This window comes from Urocitellus parryii, chromosome 9, assembly GCF_045843805.1.
Source record: "Urocitellus parryii isolate mUroPar1 chromosome 9, mUroPar1.hap1, whole genome shotgun sequence".
Classification (NCBI taxonomy): Eukaryota; Metazoa; Chordata; class Mammalia; order Rodentia; family Sciuridae; genus Urocitellus; species Urocitellus parryii.
This window is the reverse complement of record NC_135539.1, coordinates 47,563,076-47,586,770: the sequence shown is the minus strand read 5'-3', so window position 1 is coordinate 47,586,770 and position 23,695 is coordinate 47,563,076. Positions and strand designations below refer to the sequence as shown.

At 37.8% G+C, this 23,695-nt stretch overlaps 1 protein-coding gene across 2 annotated transcripts in view; it reads left to right on the top strand.

Annotated features, from left to right (window-relative positions):
- The first annotated feature begins 2,569 nt into the window (after window positions 1-2,569).
- The window catches only part of Dclre1c (DNA cross-link repair 1C), a 36,352-nt gene continuing 15,226 nt past the window's right edge, over window positions 2,570-23,695 (top strand). For both annotated transcript variants that reach the window (XM_077802536.1, XM_077802535.1), the window contains exons 1-11: window positions 2,570-2,699; window positions 6,650-6,701; window positions 9,591-9,675; window positions 13,364-13,423; window positions 15,802-15,857; window positions 16,394-16,495; window positions 17,112-17,184; window positions 17,352-17,492; window positions 20,558-20,659; window positions 22,884-23,020; window positions 23,536-23,590. In XM_077802536.1, the coding sequence (XP_077658662.1) occupies window positions 2,591-2,699; window positions 6,650-6,701; window positions 9,591-9,675; window positions 13,364-13,423; window positions 15,802-15,857; window positions 16,394-16,495; window positions 17,112-17,184; window positions 17,352-17,492; window positions 20,558-20,659; window positions 22,884-23,020; window positions 23,536-23,590 (972 nt within the window). In that variant the 5' untranslated portion in view covers window positions 2,570-2,590. The remainder of the gene's footprint in view (window positions 2,700-6,649; window positions 6,702-9,590; window positions 9,676-13,363; window positions 13,424-15,801; window positions 15,858-16,393; window positions 16,496-17,111; window positions 17,185-17,351; window positions 17,493-20,557; window positions 20,660-22,883; window positions 23,021-23,535; window positions 23,591-23,695) is intronic.

Sequence of the window (23,695 nt, the reverse complement as noted above, 5' to 3'; positions counted from 1 at the left end):
TGTTCTTTTCAAATCCAAATGTTGACATCTGGACCCTCAGCACCTAAGAATATGTCAATTTTTGGAATAGGGTCACAGGAGTTATAATTATGTAAGATGATATCTTACTAGAGAAGTGTGAACTCCTCCCTAATTCAACATGATTTCTGTCCTTTATAAAAGGGAGAAGTATGGACACAAGCATGCACATGGGAAGAAGCCCAGGTGAAGATACGTCAAAGACTGGGGTCATGCTTTTACATAAAAGGAACACTTTTTTCAAGTCAAGGAACACTAATGATTGACAGCTAACCACTAGAAGCTATGGGAGGAGTATGGAACAGTTTCTTCCTCACAGTCCTCTGAAGGAACCAACCTAACAGCTTGGTCTTGCACTTGTAGCCTGCAGAACTGAGATGATAAATTTCTGTTGTTTAAACCACCCAGTATGTGCTACTTGTTATGAAACCCTAGCAAACGAATACACTTTTTATATCTTATTGTATACTCCCTAGAATAACATAATATTATATTCTAAAAGAATAGAATAAGACACAATAAATTATAATGAAAGTTATTTACATTGACAAAGATTTTTAAGTATATTAAATTAAGTAAAATATATTCTAATGTGACTTCCCAACAATGATCTATATATCTAAATGTATAACTATTTTTTAATAATGGGGATTGAGTTCAGGACCTCACACATGCTAAGCACGTGTTCTACCATTAAGCAACACCCTCAGCCCTTCAATAATGAATTTTTAGATTTTCAACATAAGCTTATTGGCAGTTTTCAGTCTTGTTGGGATAGAAGGAATCAAAGATGTAGAAATTGAAAGAGTTGTGAGATTGCTGAAAGATGGAGATTTCCAACTAGGGAATGAGGATGCAGAAAACTGTAGGTGTCACTGTTGTGCATCTCACAGCTTTGCTTTATTTTTTAAAACAAACATCCACTGGAGAAATTACTCTCAGGATTCAGCATCCAAGCTTGGACTTCTTCTGAAAAAAATATTTATAATTTAGGAATGCCTCAAACTAGGAAATTATTGTGTTTTCTTCTTTCCTTTGGCCTCTTAAAGAGCCAAATCCAGGCCCTGCCTTTCATATGAGTACTTGTGTATGTGTATCCGTGGGCTGTGCTTAGCCATCTTCATTATTTGTCCCATCTTTCCCTCTCCTTGACTTTATTTCCCTATATTATTTTGTATTGTATCCAATTGTGAAAAAAGGGGAGATAAATAAATGAGCAGATGAATAATAGTATAAGCATTTTCCTGTCTTGACTCTCTAGAAGCTCCACATTCTTCAAGATTCTGTAGATATCAGACTCTCTACAGAATTTGTTGTTACATATCGACTACTTCACCAAAGCAATAGCCCTCTTTTATTCTAGGAAAAAACCATCTTATACCAAAAATGGTTTGGTAGTAGTAGAGTGGTAGACTATTTTCCTTAAATTAGTGATTATGGTGTTTATACCTTTCCACTCCACTGCTCTTTCTTTCCTTCCCCTTCCCTCTCCTCTTCATTGAGATTTCATGAGAATCTGTACATAAATAAACCTCTGAGTATCAGCTGCAAGGATAAGCTGCTGTTCTCTGACTATGGCCCACTGATTCCTGATTCCCCTGGTTAGAACTTCTTGTTTCTGGCTTTGTTTTCATATCATTTTGTATCTCCGCAGAGGCTCTGATTTACCATGTTCTGCAAACAGGTGGTCTCCAAACTGATGGAGCACTATTTGAAGGTACTTTTTAGCTAGCTATGTAACCACCATAAGGCTTGACACAGTGTCATTGTATAAGCAGGATTTTAAAAGTGTTCCAGTTTTTGTGATTAATAATAATACTGTATTGTCTAGAGAAACTTGCTGGGGAGAGGCATAATAAATGCCATTGTGACTACATATTTGGTGGGTCTTAACACTTTAATAAACCTCTTCAGAGCTTTCCCCATCATCCATTTGTATATTCTAACTTCCTAAAAATACAGCTGAAACAGGGGTGGGGGCGGGGAGGAGGCTGGAGGAGGCTAGCAGATAAGACACTGCAGGGATCGCTATGTCTTTGCCCTAAGAGCGTGCTTCTGAGCTGTAATTATTAGAGATAGTTATTCCCTAAATTTGTAGATCATGAATATATACGGAGGAGCGAACGGCTAAGTATGGAATCTACCATGAGTATGAAATTTTCATATGGGATCCTCATGGCTATAGAAATTGCGAGGAGAAAAACAAGCTTGGTTTTTGAAAGACAAGAAAAGGAACGCAGTCAGATTTAGAGCCAACTCCGCAGCCCACTTCACAGGAGTGCTACTGTTTGTTCCAGGCCCTTGATCCCACCGGGTCGGGCGACCCCACTCTAGGTAAAGCCACAGGCTCACTGTCTGCAGCTCAGCTCCGACATTTAAACCTGAGGCCCAGGCGGCGGGAATCTATGGATGCTCCTCGGCACCGCCCTCAGCCGCTAGGCTCCTCTGATTGGTCGTGGCTGCATTCGGCCGACCAATGGAGAGGCGGTGTAAAGGTTCCCGGAAGTGGCGGTCCGATCTGTGTCAGCCTCGGCTTTCGCTGCCGGCTCGGGGTTCAGTTCTCTGCGGCGCTATGAGTTCCTTTGAGGGACAGATGGCTGAGTATCCCACCATTTCCATTGACCGCTTCGACAGAGAGAACCTGAAAGCCCGAGCCTACTTTCTGTCCCACTGCCACAAGGGTGAGTGAGACCTACTTCCGGGATGTAGGGTGCTGGGAGTGACAATGGCAGAGGGGACGGGGTCCTGGAGCAAGAGGCGTGCAGGTTACGGGAGGCCAGCGAGGGACTGGAAAGCGCACATGCCCCAGTCGGCTCTTCAGCCTAACACTTTATTCCTAGATCTGCACAACCTGGAGTAACAGCGATTGCCAGTTGCGCACAGTGACACTGGCCAATGTGGTCGGTCACTGAGTTATTTTGGTCGCTGTCCTAGTGGCGGCTAGTCAGATGTTGCCGAGGTTTAGTTCGTTCTTCCTCTGTGTTTCTCCACCCACTTCTCTTTACCATGTGTAAAGAAAACAAGTTTCAGATCAACTTGTTATAATCCCCAACAGTAGTTAGCCAACATCTGTGCGCACACCTGATCAAGTTGAACAACCTATATCAAGTGCAAGCTACCCCTCTTTTTAGATGTTCTGTCCACATTTAACATGAGAGATCTATTCTAGTCTAGGATGGCAGGATTTACCTTCTAGAAGGCATCAGGCACCCAGAACCCTACAGTTCTACAGCTGGACATATTCAGGGATGGAGTTTAGAGTATCATATTTCATGATACTGACCCGAGGCTAGATGCTCCAGGAGGAAGCCAATGTACATTTTTAACATCTTTTTGCTGACTAGTAAGTCAGCAAATTAATTAATTTGCTACTTAATTAATTTGCAGCACTGAGATAAACCTAAGCCCTCCAGCAGCTGCCTCTTCCAGTGCCAGCTTCTAGATTAGCTATTGAGGAGTGAATCAAGAGTAACAAATTCATGCATGCATATCATAGTGCAGAAGTATTTTAAAGCAAGTTATGGATATAGAAATTGCCTTTCCTCATGTGGTTGGTGTGGAATCAATCACTTTAACCTGATCTATATTGTTGACATTACTGCTTTTGGGAAATGCCTCTGTTTCTTTCAGTGATTTCTCTTTAATGAGGAAAACATGAACCTCCCCTTTTGATTAGCTATTACTATACTCTGAGAGTCTGTTTATTCTTGAGAACATAATTTTGGTTTTGTTTTTCATTGAGAAGCCACTGCTTGATGAGGATGCTCATAGTTTTACTCATTGGAGACTCTTGAACTCAAAATGTGATCGCCATTCCTTTGACTGAATTAAAATTAGTAGAGTTTATTTGAGCAAAGAAAAACAAAATACAACTTGTGAATCAGGAAGCTTCCAGAACCACCACAGGCTCTGAAAACAGCTAACAGTATGATCTGACAATATTTACAGAAGAATAGTGGTCAGGCCTAGAAAAGAACTTAATTGGCTACAGTGTAGACAATCAGCCATCCAATTGGTTATAGCTTAATTAGTTAGTTGATTATGGGACATTTTGCAGCCAACCAAAGCCCAGTTACTGTGATTAAACTATATTGGTTTGATTATTGTAGCTTAGTGCAAAAGCCTAGTTCAAATCAATGGCCTCCTACAAAATTTAGTAACAGCAGTAATTAAAGTTTATTTAGGAACTTGTCCTTCCTGTTTAGGATTAATGAGTTTGAATTCATCTAAAGGAATTTGTGAGATCACTATCATGTATTTGTACATTAAATAAGAAATTGAATTTCCCTACTCTGGAGCAGTTTATAACAATTTTTCCTTTTCTCTAATCACATGTGAATTTATTTATGCAAACTCAACATGGGCAAGAACTCAACTTCTGCTTTTGGAGTCTCCTACATTGCTTACTGGTATTTTTTAACCTTTTGGAGGCATAGGCTTCTTTGACCATGCTATCCACTCACTTCCCCAAATCAAATATGTTGAAGTCCTAAGCCAGTGTGATAATATTTGAAGCTAGGTCCTAAAAAGAAGGTAATCAAGGCTAATGGGAGAGGTGGGTGTGGTGGCTCACACCTGTAGTTCCAGAACTTAGGAGGATGAGGCAGGAGGATTGCAAGTTTGAGGCTACCCTCAGCAACTTTACAATACCTTGTCTCAAAATGAAAAACTCAGTTTTTTATTTTGGTAAAACACCCTGGGCTTAATCCCCAGTAAAAGAGGAAGGGGGCTGTCTCTTTACAGAAGCACACAATGGGAAGGCAGCTCTAGGAAAAGAGGCCTCATCAGAAACCAAATTGGCTAACATTTTGATCTTGAATTTCCCATCTTCCTGAATTGTGAGAGATAAAAGTGTATTAATTTAACCTCCCAGTTTATGGCATTTTATTATGGAAACCTGAACCGACTAATGTAGAATACCTAACTATAGGGTATTCTCTAGAGAAAAAAAAAAACATAGAATACATTAACGTTATATGATTAAATTGGGTCATGGACCCATCTGGAGGCCAACTCTGTGCTCAGGGTAGGATTTATTGAGCATCAGTCAGGTTCAGAGGATAAGAGGGCTCTCATGGCTTGAGAGTGGCCCAAGGTTGGAGAAGATCTCTTGAAGGGGCAACTCAAGATGATTTTTTTCTTATCAAGGAAAAGAAAACCACTCTGGAAAGTAGACTCTGGATGCAGTCAAGGAAACTCACCCAGGTTCTCTTGACTACCAAATAGGAAGGGCCTATGGGTGGTGGGGATGGAGGTCATGATACAAAGGCACAAGGTACTACCTGCTGCATTAGTTTGAGAGAATGGAGTACAGAGTTTGGATTCAGCCTCCTTTCTGCTGGGACACAAGTTCTTGGAAACCTTTGGGACATACCCATAAGTCCTAAACAGCTGGACCAGCTGCAACCTGAAGGGACTCACTTTCTTAGGGAACAGGTGATTTGTCCTGGAAGGGCATGTGTCCCATGAAGTATGATGACTACTTTGTTTTCTCTGGATCCACAGATCCACAATTATAAACCAAAGTCTTGTGTGTATGTGGTGGTAGTGATAATCAAAAGATTAGAAATAGTTCAATGTAAACAATTAGAAGTGTTTGGACATTATTATTATGCAAGGCCTTTATACACTGAAGAGTCACAATATATTAAAATGCACTCTGTGGTAATGTACTCTTTGGTATAATTGTTAGGTTTCTTGCATGTTATCTTTCTGTGTTGGTTAACTCGGAGGGCTGTGGAGCAAGTCTGTGTGGCTAGTAATGTCCCACCTTTCAATCTAGCAATCACACTGGGCTGAGCAGATGATGAAACACAGCTGTTGAATTGTGGCTCAGGCCCAGGAAAGAAGCTTTCAGTCTCAGGTGGTTAAAAGAAGATGCCAGGCACAGTCAGGATAGTAGATGTGCTTTATTCAGAGGTGGCAGCAGCCCCTAGCCCCCTGAGTGTTCCCATAGGCCTTTTTTATATACAGGCTACACAAAGAGGGCACATTGCCAACAGGTTACATAAGTGGGTGCATGCTCAAGGCACATGTTTATGACCTTGATTGCATACACTGAATCAGAGTGTTCATACTTTGGCTATGTACAAAAAACACAACCTGCAGGAAACCTTGGTGAGGAGCCTGTCTATAGCTATCTCGGGCCTGCCCTACAGCTACTGATTCTGGCTTCAGCCTGAATGACATCCTGGTGGAGTCCAGTGGACAGCAAGCTTCATCTTCTAGATGGACTAAGTTAAGTGGTGGGAGTTGAATGGGTCACACTGTAGGAAGCCCAAAGAATGTTTGGGTTGAGGACAAGAGTGAAGGGAAGTTCTAGAAGCAATTATCCATCCAGTGGTTCCCCAGGGAGGTTTAGACTCTGCCCAAGATGCTGGGGGTCACTTTCCTTTTAAATTACTTTTGATGGCTCAGGGTTGGGCAACTTTTAGTAGTTCCTATTCTTTTCTCAGACGGATTCCTCATCTGAGAAGAAAGGGCTCACAGCCCACCTAAATCAGTCTCTTATAAAAGTTTACCTCATGTTTTCTCTTAACAGGAAGCATCACAAGATGACTCAGTTTCTTTGGGCTACGGAATTCTCTGGAAAATAAAAAACATGTTATGATTTTTGTTCTCCTGTTTTTAGATCACATGAAAGGATTAAGGGCCCCTACCTTGAAAAGAAGATTGGAGTGCAGGTGATTTCTTTTACTACATATTTTGTGTGTGTGTGTGTGTGTGTGTGTGTGTGTGTGTGTGTGTGTGTATGTGTTTAAGTAAACATTTTAATTGGGAAATAACATCTAGACAGAAAAGTGCATACATAAGAAGGGGAAAGACTGAACTTTTACGGAGTGAACACATCTACCCAGATCAAGAAATTGAACACTATCCCAGACCCCCTGTCTCCTCCTGGTTCTTCCTCCTCCCAGAGGTAACCCCTATTACTCTTGTCATCATGAGTTAACTTTTGCTGTTTCTGAACTTTGTATAAATAGTCATACTGAATAGAGTCTTACGTTTTTCTTTGATTTAACATTATATTTGTGTGTTTCATCCATGCTACTGGCTAATAACATTTGTCTTAATTTCTGTGTGTTTGAGTGTGAATGGTCTTATAATAATCTTTGGATATGTTCTTTTTTTGGTACCAGGGATTGAACTCAGTTGTGCTTAACCACTGAACCACATCACCATCCCTTTAAATTTTTTATTTTGAGACATTGCCTTGCTAAGTTGCTAAGGCTGGCTTTGAACTTGCAATCCTCCTACCTCAGCCACTGGAGCTGCTGGGATTACAAGCATGCACCACTGCCAGCTGGATCCTTTTGTTTTGTTTAGTTTTGTTTGTTTAGTTTTGTACTAGTGATTGAATCCAGGGGCACTTAACCACTGAGCCACATCCCCAGCCCTTTTTATTTTTTATTTTGAGACAGGGTCTCACTAGGTTGCTTACAGCCTTGCTAAAAGTTGCTGAAGCTGGCTTCAAACCTGCAATCCTGCCTCAACCTCCCAAGCTGCTGGGATTACAGGCCATCATGCCTGGCTTGGATCTGTTGTTAAAGGTGAACTATTGGACTCTTCCTGAAGCCATTATTTAAATCTAAATTCCAAATTCTCATGATACATATTTGGAAAAGGCCCTTTGATTTTTAAACCAGTGGCTGTTAGGCTTCTCTGCTACCAAATATCAATAATTTGTGTTCTTGAGAAAGATAACTAACATTTCTCGAAAACTTACTATATTCAAGTCACTGTGAATTTTTTCAGGAATTTTTTTTGAGTGCCTGCGATGAGTCAGGCATGGTGCTAAAGGTTGAGAATATAGTGGTGAGTGACACTGATGAAAATCCCTGTCTTCTTGGAACTGACATTCTCATTAAAGCCTTTTGATAATCTTTTAGATAGATACTATTATGATTTATATTTTACAGATGAGAAAACTGAGGAGCTAGAGAGGTTCAATTAGTTGCCCAATGTCATGCAGCTAGTAAATGGCAGGACTAGGATTTCAACCAGGTTTGTGTGATTTCAGAGCCTATATATCAGCTATCCATTGCTGCATAACAAATTGCCTCAAAACTGAATGACTTTAAGAACAGTAATCATGTTTAACACCTCAGTTTCTGTGGGTTAAGAATTGTGAGAAGGTATAAGGGGAATGACTGGTTTCTGCCTGCCTGGTGGCAGATGGGACTGACATTATCTGAAAAGTCAGTGTCTAACACCTTGACTAGGAAGACTCAAACAGCAACAGTAAGGGCTAGAACATCTGGGGTTCTCTGGGAATTTCTCTGTCTCTACAAGCTCTTTTACCTCATAGTTTTGGGATATCTGGACTACTTAATGGAGACTCAGTCAAAAAGTGTATGTCCTAAGATCTGGAAAGAACCATGTTGCCTGGAGAGCTAGCTCAAACGTCATGCAATTACTTCCATCACATTCTGTGGTTAAGGCAGTTACAAAGGCCTACCCAGGTTCAAGGTGACGGAACACAAACTCCTTCCTCCAAATAGAAGAATTTTGATAATCTGTTTTATAAGGAGAATATGAGTACAGGGGTTTAGAGTAGTGTGGCCATCTTTAGAAATGTAATGTGCCATGGAGTATATTCCTAATCTCTAAACAACACTATTGAATTTTTAAAGTTTATTACAAAATTAATTTCTGTTCCCTGAAAAAGTAAACACAGGGGCTATGTGTATAGCTCAGAGGTAGAGCATGCAAAAGGCCCTGGGTTTGATACCCAGCACCACAGAAGATAAAAATAAATACAGTAGATCAGCCTGAAGTTAAAAAAAAAAAAAAAAAAAAAGCTTAACATTTAGCAGTATCTTTTCAGATATACCTGATCATGTACACACTATTTTTTTTTTCAGTGCTGGGGATTGAACCGTGAGCCTCCCACATACTAGGCATGTGCTTTATCTATATCCTGAGCCCTCTAGTGTGTATTTTTAATATAAGAGTGATGAGGGATTTCTTTTTTAAATTATTTTCTTATAATTTTCTTATAGTCTTTTCCATTATGGCATTAGCTTTTAAGGTAAATGTTTAGAAAAGCTTCCCTATCCAATATAATGAAACCATTCTATTTCATGTATTTGATGTTCATATCCAACCATGGAATTAGTTTCTTTTCTTTTCTTTTTTTTTTTTTTTTTTTGCAGTACTAGGGATTGAGCCCAGGGCCTTAGGCAAATGCTCTACCACTGAGCTACATCCACCAGCCTCTTTTATTTTTTATTTTGAGACAGGATCCTACTAAGTTTCCCAGGCTGTCCTTGAGTTTGAAATCCTCCTGCCTCAGCCTCCTAAATTACTGGGTTTTCAGGTGTGCACCACTGTGTGACTTGGTGAAGGGCTTGGGGATTCTAGGGCAAAGCACTTTCCCCTCTCTTATGCTCTGGATGGAACTGAAATAGTCATTGGGCATTGGTATGTTGGGAGCTTCTCTAAGGTTTTCAGAGTTTCTAGAGAAAATTGAAGCTGGACAAAATTCAGTTCTTGGTTTCCAGGGTGCTCATTTTGGAATGTACTAAAACAGCTGTTTGTTTTTTTTTTTTTTCTTTGTCTTTTCCTTTCAGCTTGAAGGTTTACCTGTACTGTTCTCCTGTTACTAAGGAGTTGTTGTTAACTAGCCCGAAATACAGATTCTGGGAGAAACGAATTGTAAGTTTCATTTTTTGAATAACATTAATTCTTTGTGTAAGTTGGAAATATTTTTAGAGGCAGATTGAAAATATTGAAATTATTCAAAGCCTAATTTCTCACACACTGTAGTTGTATATATTAGTTAGAATATTGCTATTTACTCTTCTGTAATACAGCAGTCTAAGAAGTCATCATTTTGTTAATTTTTGTTGTTTTTTCGCAAGAGTTTGATCTAGGTCTTCAATTTTATTTATTTAATCTCACTGACTTTAGCTAAAGTGCATTGTAATTTTTTTGGAGGCAGGGTGCAAGGGCCTCCCACTTCCTAGGTGAGTGCTCTACCACTAGGTTACACCCCAGCTCTTCTTAATTTGAAGCAGGTTTTTTTTAAGTTGCCTGGGTTAACCTGTAACTTGTGATCCTCCTACCTGAGCCTCTCAGGTAGCTGGAATTATAGGTGTACACTACTGTGCCCAGCTTGCATTGTAATATTTTAAAGTAAGATGTTCAATGACTTAATTGCTAAGTTTTTTTTTTTTTTTTTTGAGATGGGGGTCTCAAACTTTGTCTGTGTTGCCCAGGTTGGTCTTGAACTCGTGGGCTCAAGTGATCCTTCTATCTCAGTCTCCCATATAGCTGAGACTGTAGGTATACACTATGTCTGACTGCTGAGTCTTTTTATTTAGATCATGAGCTAGATTAGGAAAAATAAACAGTTTATGAGTTATAATAAGAAAGGGATAATAAGCAGAATAATTATAGAACGGATAACCTTCCATCTGGCCGAATAAAATGGTTCTCTCCAATGTAAGGTAGTAAAAGGGAGAAAGCCAAATACAAATCTGATGTATAAAAAATGAGAAAAAGTCCTAGTGTCACAGTAATTATTATAAATATATATGGATTTAATTCAATTCTTGACCAAAATATAAATCCTTAGTTTAGGTTAAAAAATAAGAAAGATCTGCAAAAAAATAGATAAAAGGATAAATAAGGATTGACATTTGAAAACAAAAACAATACAGAGAAGTGGGAAGATGTACCAAACAAGAAGCCAAACATACAAGTGCAGAAATTTTTATATCACACAAAACAGAACTGAAGGCCAAAACAAAAATACTGTAAAATTCAGGAAGGTTGTCATTTACTGTTACAAAGGAAAATGGACCAAGAAGATATGAACATATACACAGTAGATATGAGTCTCCATCTGCATAAATATCTGCAGATCCTGTCTCACCCAATGCAGGATCAGAGAAGGAGGATCACCATGAGTGAATCAAATTAGGGCTTATTATGTGGTCTAGGCCTTACTGCATTGTGGGAGGTGGCTCAAAAATCAGCCCAGTGTCACGAGAAGTCAGTTTGATATCTGACTGATGATAGCTTTTAAGTCCTGCCTCCTTTCTATTTGCCCTGCATTTGGGTGAGTTTAGTTGGAAGCCTAACCACGTCTTGACACCAATGTGAAGTTCAAACAAAACAAGCTCAGGACTACCTACCCCTTTACCACAATAAAAACCTACTTACAGGGGCTGGGTTTGTAGCTCAGTCTTAGAGTGCTTGCCTTACACACCTGAGGCCTTGGGTTCCATCCCCAGCATTTCGAAGGGGCAGGAGAGAACAAACTATTCTCAGTAGAGTATCTATAGTCTACAACAATTCATGATATATTTCAAAATCACTAGAAGAGTCTGAAGGCTCTCAATACAGAAATGATTAACATTTGAGGAAATTAAAATTCTAATAATCCTAATTTGATCAATACACTGTATACATGTATTAAATTATTGTATTGTACTCCATAAATATATATAAACATTATTTGTTGATAAAAACAAAACAACGCAACAAACCTACTCTGTCTTAAGCCACATAGTCCCTTCTATCCCAGCCTGGGTGTGGTGCTGCTCCTCCCAAAAAGTGTGATGATACAAGGAACACATTTTTCTCATATACTCTCGGTGTGTGTGATGTCATTAGTTTCAACACTGATCAGTTGGGAGGGAAGTCCTCCTCTCTTCTGCAGAGCAGCTTCAGCAGAGCATTTGCCTCTTATATTAGACCAGCAGTTGTTATGGGTCTGTCCTGCCAGTGATTAGGAAAGGAGAGCAGAGACAAGCTGGAATCCACAGAGACAAACTAGAAAGGGGGAGGGTAAACAGGTCCCCAACTGTCACTCACTTCTTCCAACCTTGATAATGCTGGTCACTCACCCACTTTGGCATTGTATGTGAGTTGCATGCACATCTGGCCCAGCACTCAGGAAATGTAGGCAGGTATCCATTAGAAATTGGTGTGGATGCAGTTTTGCCCTTCACCCTTGAGTTGAGCCAGATCAGCAGTTAAATTTTCTGGTGCTCTTTACAGCATTAAAAAAAGGGATGTGGGGCTGGGATTGTGGCTCAGCGGTGGAGCACTCACCTAGCACAGGCGGGACCCAGGTTCAATCCTCAGCACCACATAAAAATAAAGGCATTGTGTTGTGTCCATCTACACCCAAAAATAAATAAATATTTTTTTAAAAAAGGATATGATTCACTTCCATTTTTCAATTATTTATTTATTTACTTACTTATTATTTGTGTTTGGCCAACCCTAACATGGAAATGACTTCTGGGAATAGTTTCAGCTTAGGTTGGTGTAGTACAAAGCTTCCATAATATAAGGAGAAACAGGCAACCAACAGTTGCTACTAAAGAGCTTAATATACCCTTCTCAGATACTTAAAGACAGGCTGAAAATAAGTGAAGATACAGAAACATTAAATAACATAATAAATGTGAACCAATTAAAAACATAGAATAATAACAAAACATGCTTTCAACCCAACATAGAAAATAGTATTTTGGGGACATCTATAGAACATTTAAAAAATTTGGTTATGTACTGCATCACAAAAGAAGTCTTAAGGTTTCCTGGTGCCCTGTGTTTTCTGACTGTAATGCAACGATTTGAGGGATCAGAAATAAAGGGACAGCTAAAGTCATTCTACACATATGAAAATCAAATGCATACAGTAAATAGTCTTAGGTTGGAGATGAAATTGTAAAAACAACATAATATAAAAAGTACCAAGTTGAGAGAAGAAAAGTGGACAACTAGAATAAATCAAACAATTATCAAAGATCTCTTCTTCATAAAAGCCCAAGCCCAGATGGTTTTATGGGTGCATTTTACCAAATGTTTCAAGAACAAACAATCCCATGTTAGATGAGTTAACTGTAAGAAATAAAAGATAATTCCCCTTCTCCCTCCTTTTCCTTCCCGAATAGCAAGGATGGTGGAAGGAGACGGTCATCATTATACAAAATACATGTATGAATATGTGAATTTCACATCTTCACCACATTAAAAAAATACAGATATTGCATCTATCTATAACTAAAAAATAAATATTTTTTTAAAAAGACTCCAAATGGGAAGGGATGGAGGAGGAAAAATGAATTCAATAGAAGTAGAATTGCCATGTTGAAGGATATGTATATACATATATTATAAGGCATTTAATACATAGTCAAACCCACCTTAATAAGGGTACCATTTGTATTTCATGATTTTTTCAAATGATTGAAATATTTATTATAGTATAACTAGAAATTGTTACTACAGAGTCTGGAACTTATTCACATAGTTTCTTTTCAGTATTTGAGATGACCAAGGCATGGAAAACTGATATATGTGTTCTCTTATTTTATTTTAATAGATATCAATTGAAATTGAAACTCCTACCCAGATATCTTTAGTTGATGAAGCATCAGGCGAGGTAACTAAATATTCAATACTGTGGGGTTTTTTTAAGTGATAAGATGATTGTTTATCCTGGCTTTTGAATGTTTGTTTAATCATAAATCAAAATTTATTAATTATGTTTTAGAGAAAACAACCAAACCATCTGTGGTTGTCTTGTCTATTTGGGCTCCTGTAACAAAAATACTGTAGACTGGGTGTTTTAAACAACAGCGACTTATCTCTCATAGTTCTGGAGAGGCTCAAGTGTATTTGGTGACTGGTGAGGGCCTGCGTTTTGGTTCAGCTAAAAGGGTAAAAATCTCCCTTTTAAAGAGCACTATCGCATTCATGGGTGCCCCACCTTCAAGAACTAATCACCTTCCCAAAATCTCCTATAAAAATCACTTTAGCGGGTTAGACTTTCAGCCTATGGATTTTGTGGGGACACAAATATTCAGTTCATGATAGTGACATATTTATTTCTCACATTAAAAAGATTAGATATTTTTTGTTGAAATTGCTCCTTTTTAGTATTGTGTACTAACAATGAGGACAACAGTTATTGATAATCTACCTGATACCTTGCTAAGTTTATTAATTTATTATAATTTTCAGGATCTAAAATGGTGATTAATACTTTTGAGGCAAATTTATGTATGTTGCAAATTTTTTCCTGAATCATTTTTTGCATTTTTAAAAAGATACCACTGCCCAAGTGAATCAAACTTATCTTTCATCTTTAAATTCAGAAGTAATACTTTGTGAGTGTATAGTTTTAATAGTAAACAAAACTATGGGCCTACTTTTTAAAAAACAAAATGAGACCCTTAAATTATCCATAGGGCTAGGAGGAATTTTCCTATTTTATGGCAAATCTAGTTAGTATTTCTGTAGTGTGCTCATAACATGTCAATTTGACATGTTAACTCTGGGAATATGATCAGAACAGAGATGACTTTTTCAAATGTATATTCGGAGAAGAAGATCAGATAGTTAAGTCTGCTGTCCTGGGCCCACTTAGCTAAATGGTTCTGGAGAGAATATAATTGGTGTTTGGCTTTGTCACATTTGGGTGTATTGGTAAAAGGCTTTCTCAAAGCTGGGCAGCAAATGGTAGTCAGGCTGTTGGTAAGCAGATTATTGCTGTGCTGCCCTGATCCTTTGTTTCCTGTTGTGCCATGTGGCTTTTGTTCATTGATTATCCAGCCACAGCCAATGGGAGATGCCATTTTCCTTCAGAATGAAGAATATTAGACTTGATGAAAGGAGTCACCATTACAGAGTAGGAAGCTGGTGAGAACAGATCTCTGCTCCTGCTTACTTATGGTTGGAGAGTCAGCCATACCCAACAGGCTCTGTCCTAAAGAGATAGTGTGATGTGCAGTGTGGTGAATTGGGATGAGGCTACATTGATTTTTTTTTAAACAGATTTATTGAGAAATCTGCCAGCCACATAGGTTACTCATTTAAAGTATACAACTCAGTAGCTTTTAATATACTCACAGAGCTGTGTGTCCATCATCATAATCAACTTTAGAATATTTTTATCCCCCAAAAGAGAAACTCTATACCCATTGTAGTCACTCTCCATTGTCTCCTATTCCTCCCCAGGTGCTGATAACCAGTCTGTCCATGGACTTGGCCTGTTTTAGAAATTTCATATCAGTGGACTCATATAGCACATGGTCCTTTGTGTCTGGCTTCTTCCCTGAAAATAATGTTTTCTTTTCTATGTCTTTGTTTTCTCTTTTATTTTTTTGGTCCTGGTGATTGAACCCAGGGATGCTTTACGTTGAGCTACATGCCCAGCCCTTTTGCTCTTTTAAATTTTTTGTTTTGAAACAGAGTCTCACTAAGTTGCTTAGGGCCTCACTAAGTTACTGAGGCTGGCCTCTAACTTGTAATTCTCCTGCTTCAGCCTCCTGACTTGCTGGAATTACAGGTGTGCACCACTCCCGGTTCTGAACATGTTTTCAAGGGGATCCACGTGTATGAACATGACATATGTTGTACACGTAGCATATGTCAGCACTTCATTCCTTGTGTAGCTAAATAACATTCCATTATATAGACAGACCATATTTTGTTTATCCATTCATCAGTTGATAGACATTTGGACTGTTTCTACTTTTTTGGCTAGTATTAATAATTATGCTGTGAATATGCATTACAATTTTTTGTGTGGACATAATTTTTCAGTTCTCTTGAGTATATAACTAGAGGTGGAGTTGCTAAGTCCTGTGGTAATTCTTGTGTTTAACTGCTGGTTGAACAATTGAGGATCTATTTGTTTCCAGGACCTAGAAAGTGAAGAAAGGAGAGAAAAGGCATGTTCTTGAGAGCTGTTTGCTTTATTTAGCTAGGTCCCAGTGATAACTTTTGTTGTTATTTCTTCTCCATTTTCTTTTTTAGAGGGAAGAGATTGTTGTGACTCTTTTACCTGCTGGTCACTGCCCAGGATCAGTTATGTAAGGGACTCATCTATTTGCCTTTTTACTCTATGTAATATGTATTGTGTTATGGAAATACATTTTTAGAGTCAAAAAATTCTATGTATAGGAAATCTGATTATTTTTCTGGCAGTGATTTTACTTTGTTTCCAAATTGAATTTGAGAAATTGAGGTTAAGATCAGACTTGACATGTGTCTTTCTTATAATGGAGGTCTTCAGAAACTGTTTCTCCAGTGACTTTACATTGTCTTATCACATGGGTTTTTGCCTCTATGAACAGAAATGATCTTGACATAAACTTTAGAGTGCTAACATATTACAGGCTACACCTATTATGAGCTCAATTAGTATCTACATTCTATTATTTCTTTCTTTCCCAGGGAAGAGGTAGTAGTTAAGTGCCAGATGTGGACTTGGAGCTATTGAAATTTCATTAATACTGTATCATAATGGATATATTTGGCAGGAAGCATTTCTATAGATTTAGCATGTATTTGGTTTATTAAGACTTGGTCTGAAACTCAGAGTCATTGAGATACATTTGCTTTTCAGGTTTTTATTTCAGGGCAATAATGGAACTGTCTTGTACACAGGAGACTTTAGACTGGCGAAAGGAGAAGCTGCCAGAATGGAGCTTCTGCACTCTGGAGGCAGGTATGTATGGGCCTTATACAATTCTTGAAGGTAAGGCTACATAGTTTAAAAAGGATTCTTGCTCTCTTCCCACTAAACACAAGTCTTTGTATTAGAAATAAGACTTGATTATAATAATTACAATAGTAAAGCAAATTAGTTGGGCACGATGGCAGATGCCTGTAATCCCAGCAACTCAGGAGGCTGAGGCAGGAGGATAGTGAGTTCAAAACCAGCCTCAACAATTTAAAGAGGCTCTAAGTAACTCAGAGAGATTCTATCTCTAAATAAAATATACAAAAAAGGGCTGGGGGTGTGTCTCAGTGGTTAAGCACCCCTTGGTTCATCCATGGTACACCCCCCTCCCTAAAAAAAAAGAATACTAGAGCAAATTTTCTTCCTTGAAATGGAAGAAGATTTTTTTTTTTTTTTGCTAATAGTCATATAAGCTTATCAAAAGTCACTGGATCCTTCATACAAACTCTCTATTTTATTGTATAGAAATAGTTTCCCAACAAAGTTGATTAACAAAAAAAAATTCCAAATGGAATGGAATACCCTGTAAAATAAAGTGTAAATTGTTCACATGATTTGTGTCACATTAGGCAGCTAACACCATTTATTTTTCTGTTTTCAGAGTAAAAGACATCCAAAGTGTATATTTAGATACTACCTTCTGCGATCCAAGGTTTTATCAAATTCCAAGTCGCGTAAGTCTGCTTGGAGAAGTGGGGCAATGACATGGGGTGTGGCCGTGTATAGGATGACACATGAAGCCATAATTGTCCCCCATGGCTCAGATATCTACAAGTGTGGGGATGAAAGGGGTAAGTGAGGCTCTTATGAGTGTTAAATGTCCTTTACAAATCCTGTCTAGGGGGAGTGTTTAAGTGGAATTTTAGAGCTGGTTCAAAGCTGGATCACTCGGAGCCCGTACCATGTTGTGTGGCTGAACTGCAAAGCAGCTTATGGCTATGAATATTTATTCACCAATCTTAGTGAAGAGTTGGGAGTCCAGGTACTGTGTTTGTTCTTTTCACCTGCTCTCTTTTATCCACCCCATTCACCTTTCCTTCCCCTCCCCACCCCCAAATAATAGAAAATAGTGACAGGTAGCTTATCAAAACATGGCTACAGCAGAGATTGGTGGCTCCTCTAAAGTCATATATCATCTTTGTTAACTGATGTCCTCATGGGAGGAAATTGGTGGAAACCTGAATGGTATAGAAGGGTCTTAAGCAAAATACGCCATAGAGGAAGTATTATTCCCAAACTGTAGGTCATGAAATAATTGAAACTCATATTAGAAATAAATTTGGACTAGGAGATATCTGAGTGTATTGCTTGCAGCCAAGTGATCATTTTATGAAAATTTACTTAGGTCCTCAGTCACAAACATACATGCATATGTTTATATAGGTGTGCTGAGTTGCTATGGAAATATGTTTTCTTTTGTTGGTCGTAGTCAACAGTGAATGAAGAACATTGTCCTGGAGAATTGGTTCCTTAGCCTCATTGATAGATCAGTATCAGATTGAGAGGGAGTTTTCACCTATCCTTTCCAGATAGTTCTTTCCAGCTGCTCAGTGCTGGGTTTTTAGAACCAAAGCAATAGAGCCCAGAATATGTGTGGATGACTGTCAAGCAAGGAGCTCCCTACCTTCAGGGCTTACCTGAAGAGAGTGTCTTGAGCTCTCGTCTCTTAAGAGAAAATAGATTTTTGATCATGACTGAACGAAATGATGTACTGGGACTAGTTGGCCATTTAAATTTTGTTTGATTTTGTACCTTTTAATATAGATCTCCAAACAAACTTGTGACAAGAACTACAAGTTACATATAATGTACTTTAGTAAAGTTAAAATGATCTAGTTATTCTGCATTTGAAATTTCAAAAACTTTTTTTTTTGTACTGAGAATTAAACCCAGTAGCACTTAGCCACTGAGCCACATCCCCAGCCCTTTTAATATTTTATTTTGAGACAGATCTTGCTAAGTTGCTGAGGCTGGTTTTGAACTTGCAATCTTCCTGCCTTAGTCTTCCTAGCTACTATACCACTGCACCCAGCTAAATTCCTCCTTTACTTCTCAAGTGAAGGTCTTCCTTCCTAAATCATTTTCTTGGCTTCATCCATCCTTATGTCATTCTGTCCAAAAATATCTGAATAAAGTTGCCAGTTCTCTATTTTAAGAAGGATATGTTTTTGTTCTGAGGTTTTCCGTCCTGTTTTTGATGTAAAAAATAGCCTTTTAAATTAAATCACAGTGGTGACAGATTGTGTTCTCTCACTTTCTTACACACTCACACACACACATGCTTACATATACTATGTGGTATTTTTCCCTTATGCATTATTTTGGTAAAATATAAAAGTACTTGTCAGTCCCAAATTTGTTATATAATTTTAGTGGCATGTGGAATAGTAGAAGCTTAAAATGCTAAAGGTGAACAAGATGTGGATATTTGTTTTTCTGTATCTGCTCTCCCTCTTGACCCAGAAAATTGATATGTGGTGGGGAAATCTGACCCTTGTTTCTTTAACTGCCACTACCTTGCAGGAAGAGGCCAGGAGGAGGGATTCAGGGAGAGGCTTTGGTGGTGACCCCAGAGTTTCCTCTGAGTGAGACCTTTTAATTCTGTTAATTCCTTTGCAGAGGATGGGGAAATTTTTAGGTCAGGAATTTGAAAAGAAAAAAATGGTGAGGTTCTCAACTAAGGGACTTCAGAGATAATCTATAGCTGCTTTTCCTGTTTTTATTTTTATTTTTTTTTAAGAGAGAGAATTTTTTAATTTTTTTTTTTTTTTTTAGTTTTCAGCGGACACAACATCTTTGTTTGTATGTGATGCTGAGGATCGAACCCCGGCCGCATGCATGCCAGGCGAGCGCGCTACCACTTGAGCCACATCTCCAGCCCTTCCTGTTTTTATTTTTTGAAGTATAGTTTTGTGAAGTATAGTTTCTATACCAGTCTTTATCATCTCAGAATTTATCTCTATTCATCCCTCTTCCTTAGCCCAGAAAATCTTTCATTTTTACTTCTTATGGGTCATTAGTAAACAAGTAGTGAGCAGAATGGGCCGTTGGATAAAAAAGCAGTTATGTTTATGTTCTTTTTATACCTGTCTTGGTAAATTCAGCACATCATTTGACATTCTTTTTTTTTTTTTTTTTTTGTGGCAATGGGGATTGAACCCAGGGGTGTTTTACCACTGAGCTCAAAACTTGGGATCCTCCTACCTCAGCCTCCTCGGTGGCTGGAATTAAAAGTGTGTGCCAGTGTACCCAGCTGCAATGTGATATTATTCTAATCTGATTGTTAATCAGACATCAAAATGAAATGCTTCTTTTTTGCCATGTCAGAATCCTAATATCAATTTAAATGCTTGGAATTTTCTCTGAAGTACCCAGAAGATAAGCTTTAAGTAAACCTGGAACCTTGATTTAACACTTTAACATGTGTTAACCTTAAAATGCTAAAGGTGACCAAGATGTGGATATTTGTTTTTTTCTGCATCTGCTCTCCCTCTTGACCCAGAAAATTGATATGTGGTGGGGAAATCTGACCCTTGTTTCTTTACCCGACACTGCCCCTTTGTGGCACCTTGTATGTGTCTTTTAAGAGGAGATTCTGGATCATCCCTATCTGCTTTGTTCATAGAAATATAACCCAGGATTTAGAATAAATCTTGATTGTATAGTAGATGCACAATATATATGAATCAAGAGACTCTGGAAGAACTGAAGGACGGTATTAGCAAGATCAAATGAAATCCATGGGCTTAGTCCTTTGTCCGTTGACCTAATGGCAGAATATTAACAAGCAATGAATGAACAAATAGCCAGGTGGAAAAAAAAACCCTGAGAACATATATCTAGATATTGCTAGTTACAATTAGATGTAACTAACTGGATATTTTGCCCCTCAATATTTGTTCCCCTTGAACAATTCTGGATCATCCCTATCTGCTTTGTTCATAGATATATAACCCAGGATTTAGAATAAATCTTGATTGTATAATAGAAGCACAATACATATGAATACATTTCAAATAATTTGCTTATGCCTGTTATTTTCCATAGATTCATGTGGACAAGCTGGACATGTTTAGAAACATGCCTGACATTCTTCATCATCTCACAACAGACCGTAGCACCCAGATCCACGCATGTCGGCATCCAAAGGTATCTGTGTAAACGACCATTCTCATGTTGTTTTCAGGATCCATAAAAGCCAGAATGTTAGGTCAAAAAGGAACTTCAAAAATTTCATTTGAGACTCATCACTTTGTAAACATAAAAGCTGAGACTACAATCCTAAGTTATTAGCTCAAAGTTATGCAGCCATACATAACTGTATTTCTTTAACATATATATCATAATAATAGAACAGATCCTTATAGTTTAATTTAAATAAAATCTATTCCTATACATTCTAGAATGTAAATTTGTTTCTAATGAAATAATATGCTCTAGATTATAATTTAAGTGAATATATTTATGGTCCACTACTATTTAATTTTTGAGACTCATGACATACACATGTTCATAAACTTTAGTTTTCTAGATATAACTTCCTTCAGACTTTGAAGAAGTGACATGTATTAACGGCCCAATTTTCAGTGAATGTTTCCAGTGCCTCTGCAACTCACCTGTAATTTTTTTTTTCCTGTAGTACGGATTAAACTAAAGGGCTTTCTACTACTGAACTGTGTCCCTGGCCCTTTGTATTTTTATTTTGAGACAGGGTCTTGCTAAGTTGTCCAGGCTGTCCTCAAATTTGCCATCCTCCTGCCTTAGCCTCATGAGTAACTGAGATTACAGGAGTGCACCACCGAGGCCAGCTTTGATCTGTTTTTAATGCTACCACAGAGCCTTTCTGTTATTAAACACCAGGGATAGGTCTTAACGTTTTGAATTTGCCTTTAATATATTCATTTTAATTATTAAGACTAGTTACCTTCAAATGCAGTGATATGAGTGATCATAATTTCCTTCTAAAATTTTAATAATCTTAGCATGCAAATGCTGAGGTTTTTTTTTTTTTTTTTTTTTTTTGGTAAGTAGGCAATGCATTTATATGTTCAGATTACTATTTGGTGATATTGGTCCCATATACATAAGCCAAAACTTTAAGTCTACTTGCTTGGCCCTTACAATAAAGTATAACTTTAAACCAAAAAAGTAACTTTTATTGACAATGTGGAATGTTTTTTGGGGGGAGGCCACTGTAAGAGCTAGAGGTAAGAAATTACATTTGATGGTTTGTAAACTGCATATTATAACTTGCATTCATGAATGTATTTAATCATTTTTGGTGTGTGTGTGTATAGATATATGTGTATGTACAAATGCATGCACACATCCAATGAATTTGTGGATAGATAAAAATTTTAAATTTTAAAATTATCAAATTTCTTTTTGCTCTGATTTTTCTCACATTTCACAAAGTAGCTTAATTTGTAATTGCTATTGCTGTCATTTGCCACAAAGCTGACTTTTCTTGGGACACTATTTCTAGTGGCTTAAGATATTCCTTAGGCCACATAGTTTTTACAAATACTGATTAGTAGATCCAGAGCTTGAGGAGTCCTGTTGCAGTCTCATCTAGATCCTTACAAGAAATAGTAATTTCTGTGAAGAAATTTGAGTGGGATGGAGTGAATCCAAACATAATGTCTTTGGAACAAACATCTTATTATTTTTCAAATTTGTAAAAGCACCTTTTTATATTTTTTCCTCCAGTTTTATTTTGAAGTTTTTAAAAACAGTAAAGTTGTAAGCCTAGTACAAATCCTACTGTATTTATTCATCTGGACTCATCATTTTGTTGACACTGCCACATATTCTCTCTCTCTCCCTCTCTCCATGTATAACCACCCACAGCTCAAACCTCTGGAGAGTAAGTTGCAGATTTCCTGTCATTTCACCTGAACTCCTTCAGCATGAAGGAGTTAAGAACAAGAACATTCTCTTATGCAAACACAACATGATTCACCCACTCAGGAAATTTAATGTTGCTATAATACTATTGGCTAGTTTATAGTCCATATTCCAATTTCCCAATTGTCCCAATAGTATGCTTTAGCCTATGAGGATGGGAGCAATTAATTAAATCCAAGATTTAATTAAAGATCATGCATTGCATTCAGTCAACTTCAAGAGTCTTTAGATGTATAGATCATGTCTCCAGCCTTTAGTTCTAGTTCCTCATATTGATTGTTTTGAAGAGTCGAAGCCAGTTGTTCTGCAGAAAGTTTCTCAATTTGGAATTGTCTGATTGTTTGCTCATATTTACACTTTTTGTTCATGTCTAAAAACTTATTTACTTTTGTTTTTGAGATTTTACCTGCAAGCAGTTTTGTTGAAAATATATAACTGTATCTATATATTTTTTAATCTTTTTTAGGCAGAGGAATATTTTCATTGGAACAAATTACCATGTGGAATTACTTCCAAAACTGGAATTCCACTCCACATAGTCAGCATTAAGCCTTCTACCATGTGGTTTGGAGAAAGAACTAGAAAAACAAATGTGATAGTGAGGTAAGAAACTCATGCCATTGGTCTTCTGAGAGAAACTTTGAGATAAAATATTTTAATTTAGTTTCAGAACAGTCTAGCCTAAGCCCAAGAAGAGGATCTACTGTAATGGTGGGGATTCCTTTCTTTAAACATTATATAAACTGAAGAGATACTATTCCAAACCTATTATGAAAAAATTAAATCTAGAAGGCTGTTCTAGTGAGGGAGGAGAGAAGATGGCTGGAGCCTGCAGGAATCGGAGTGGTTGGGTATGAGTTGTACATTGATGTGGAAAATAGAAGCTCCTGGGCAGAGTAAAGAGTTTTCATAATGATATCTTCAAACCATTTCCTTCACTTTGGCTATTTAGAATATCTACAGCAGATTTCCAGATCTGGAAAGTCTACTCCTGTTCCAAGAAGAAATTCCTGATTGTGGGGTGATTTCATACTTGAATAGCCTAAAGATTAGAGTCAGGACTTTTAGCTTAGTTTTGCTAAATGACTTTTTAAATTTTTGCTTTCATTTCCCTTTAGGACTGGGGAGAGTTCATACAGAGCTTGCTTTTCTTTTCATTCCTCCTATAGTGAGGTAAGGGGATCCCATAAACTCATAACTTTTCTCCTAATAGTACTTCAGCCTTCATCATTGATAACAGTACTCTTGACTTCCAGAGGCATCTCTGTTTAAATATCA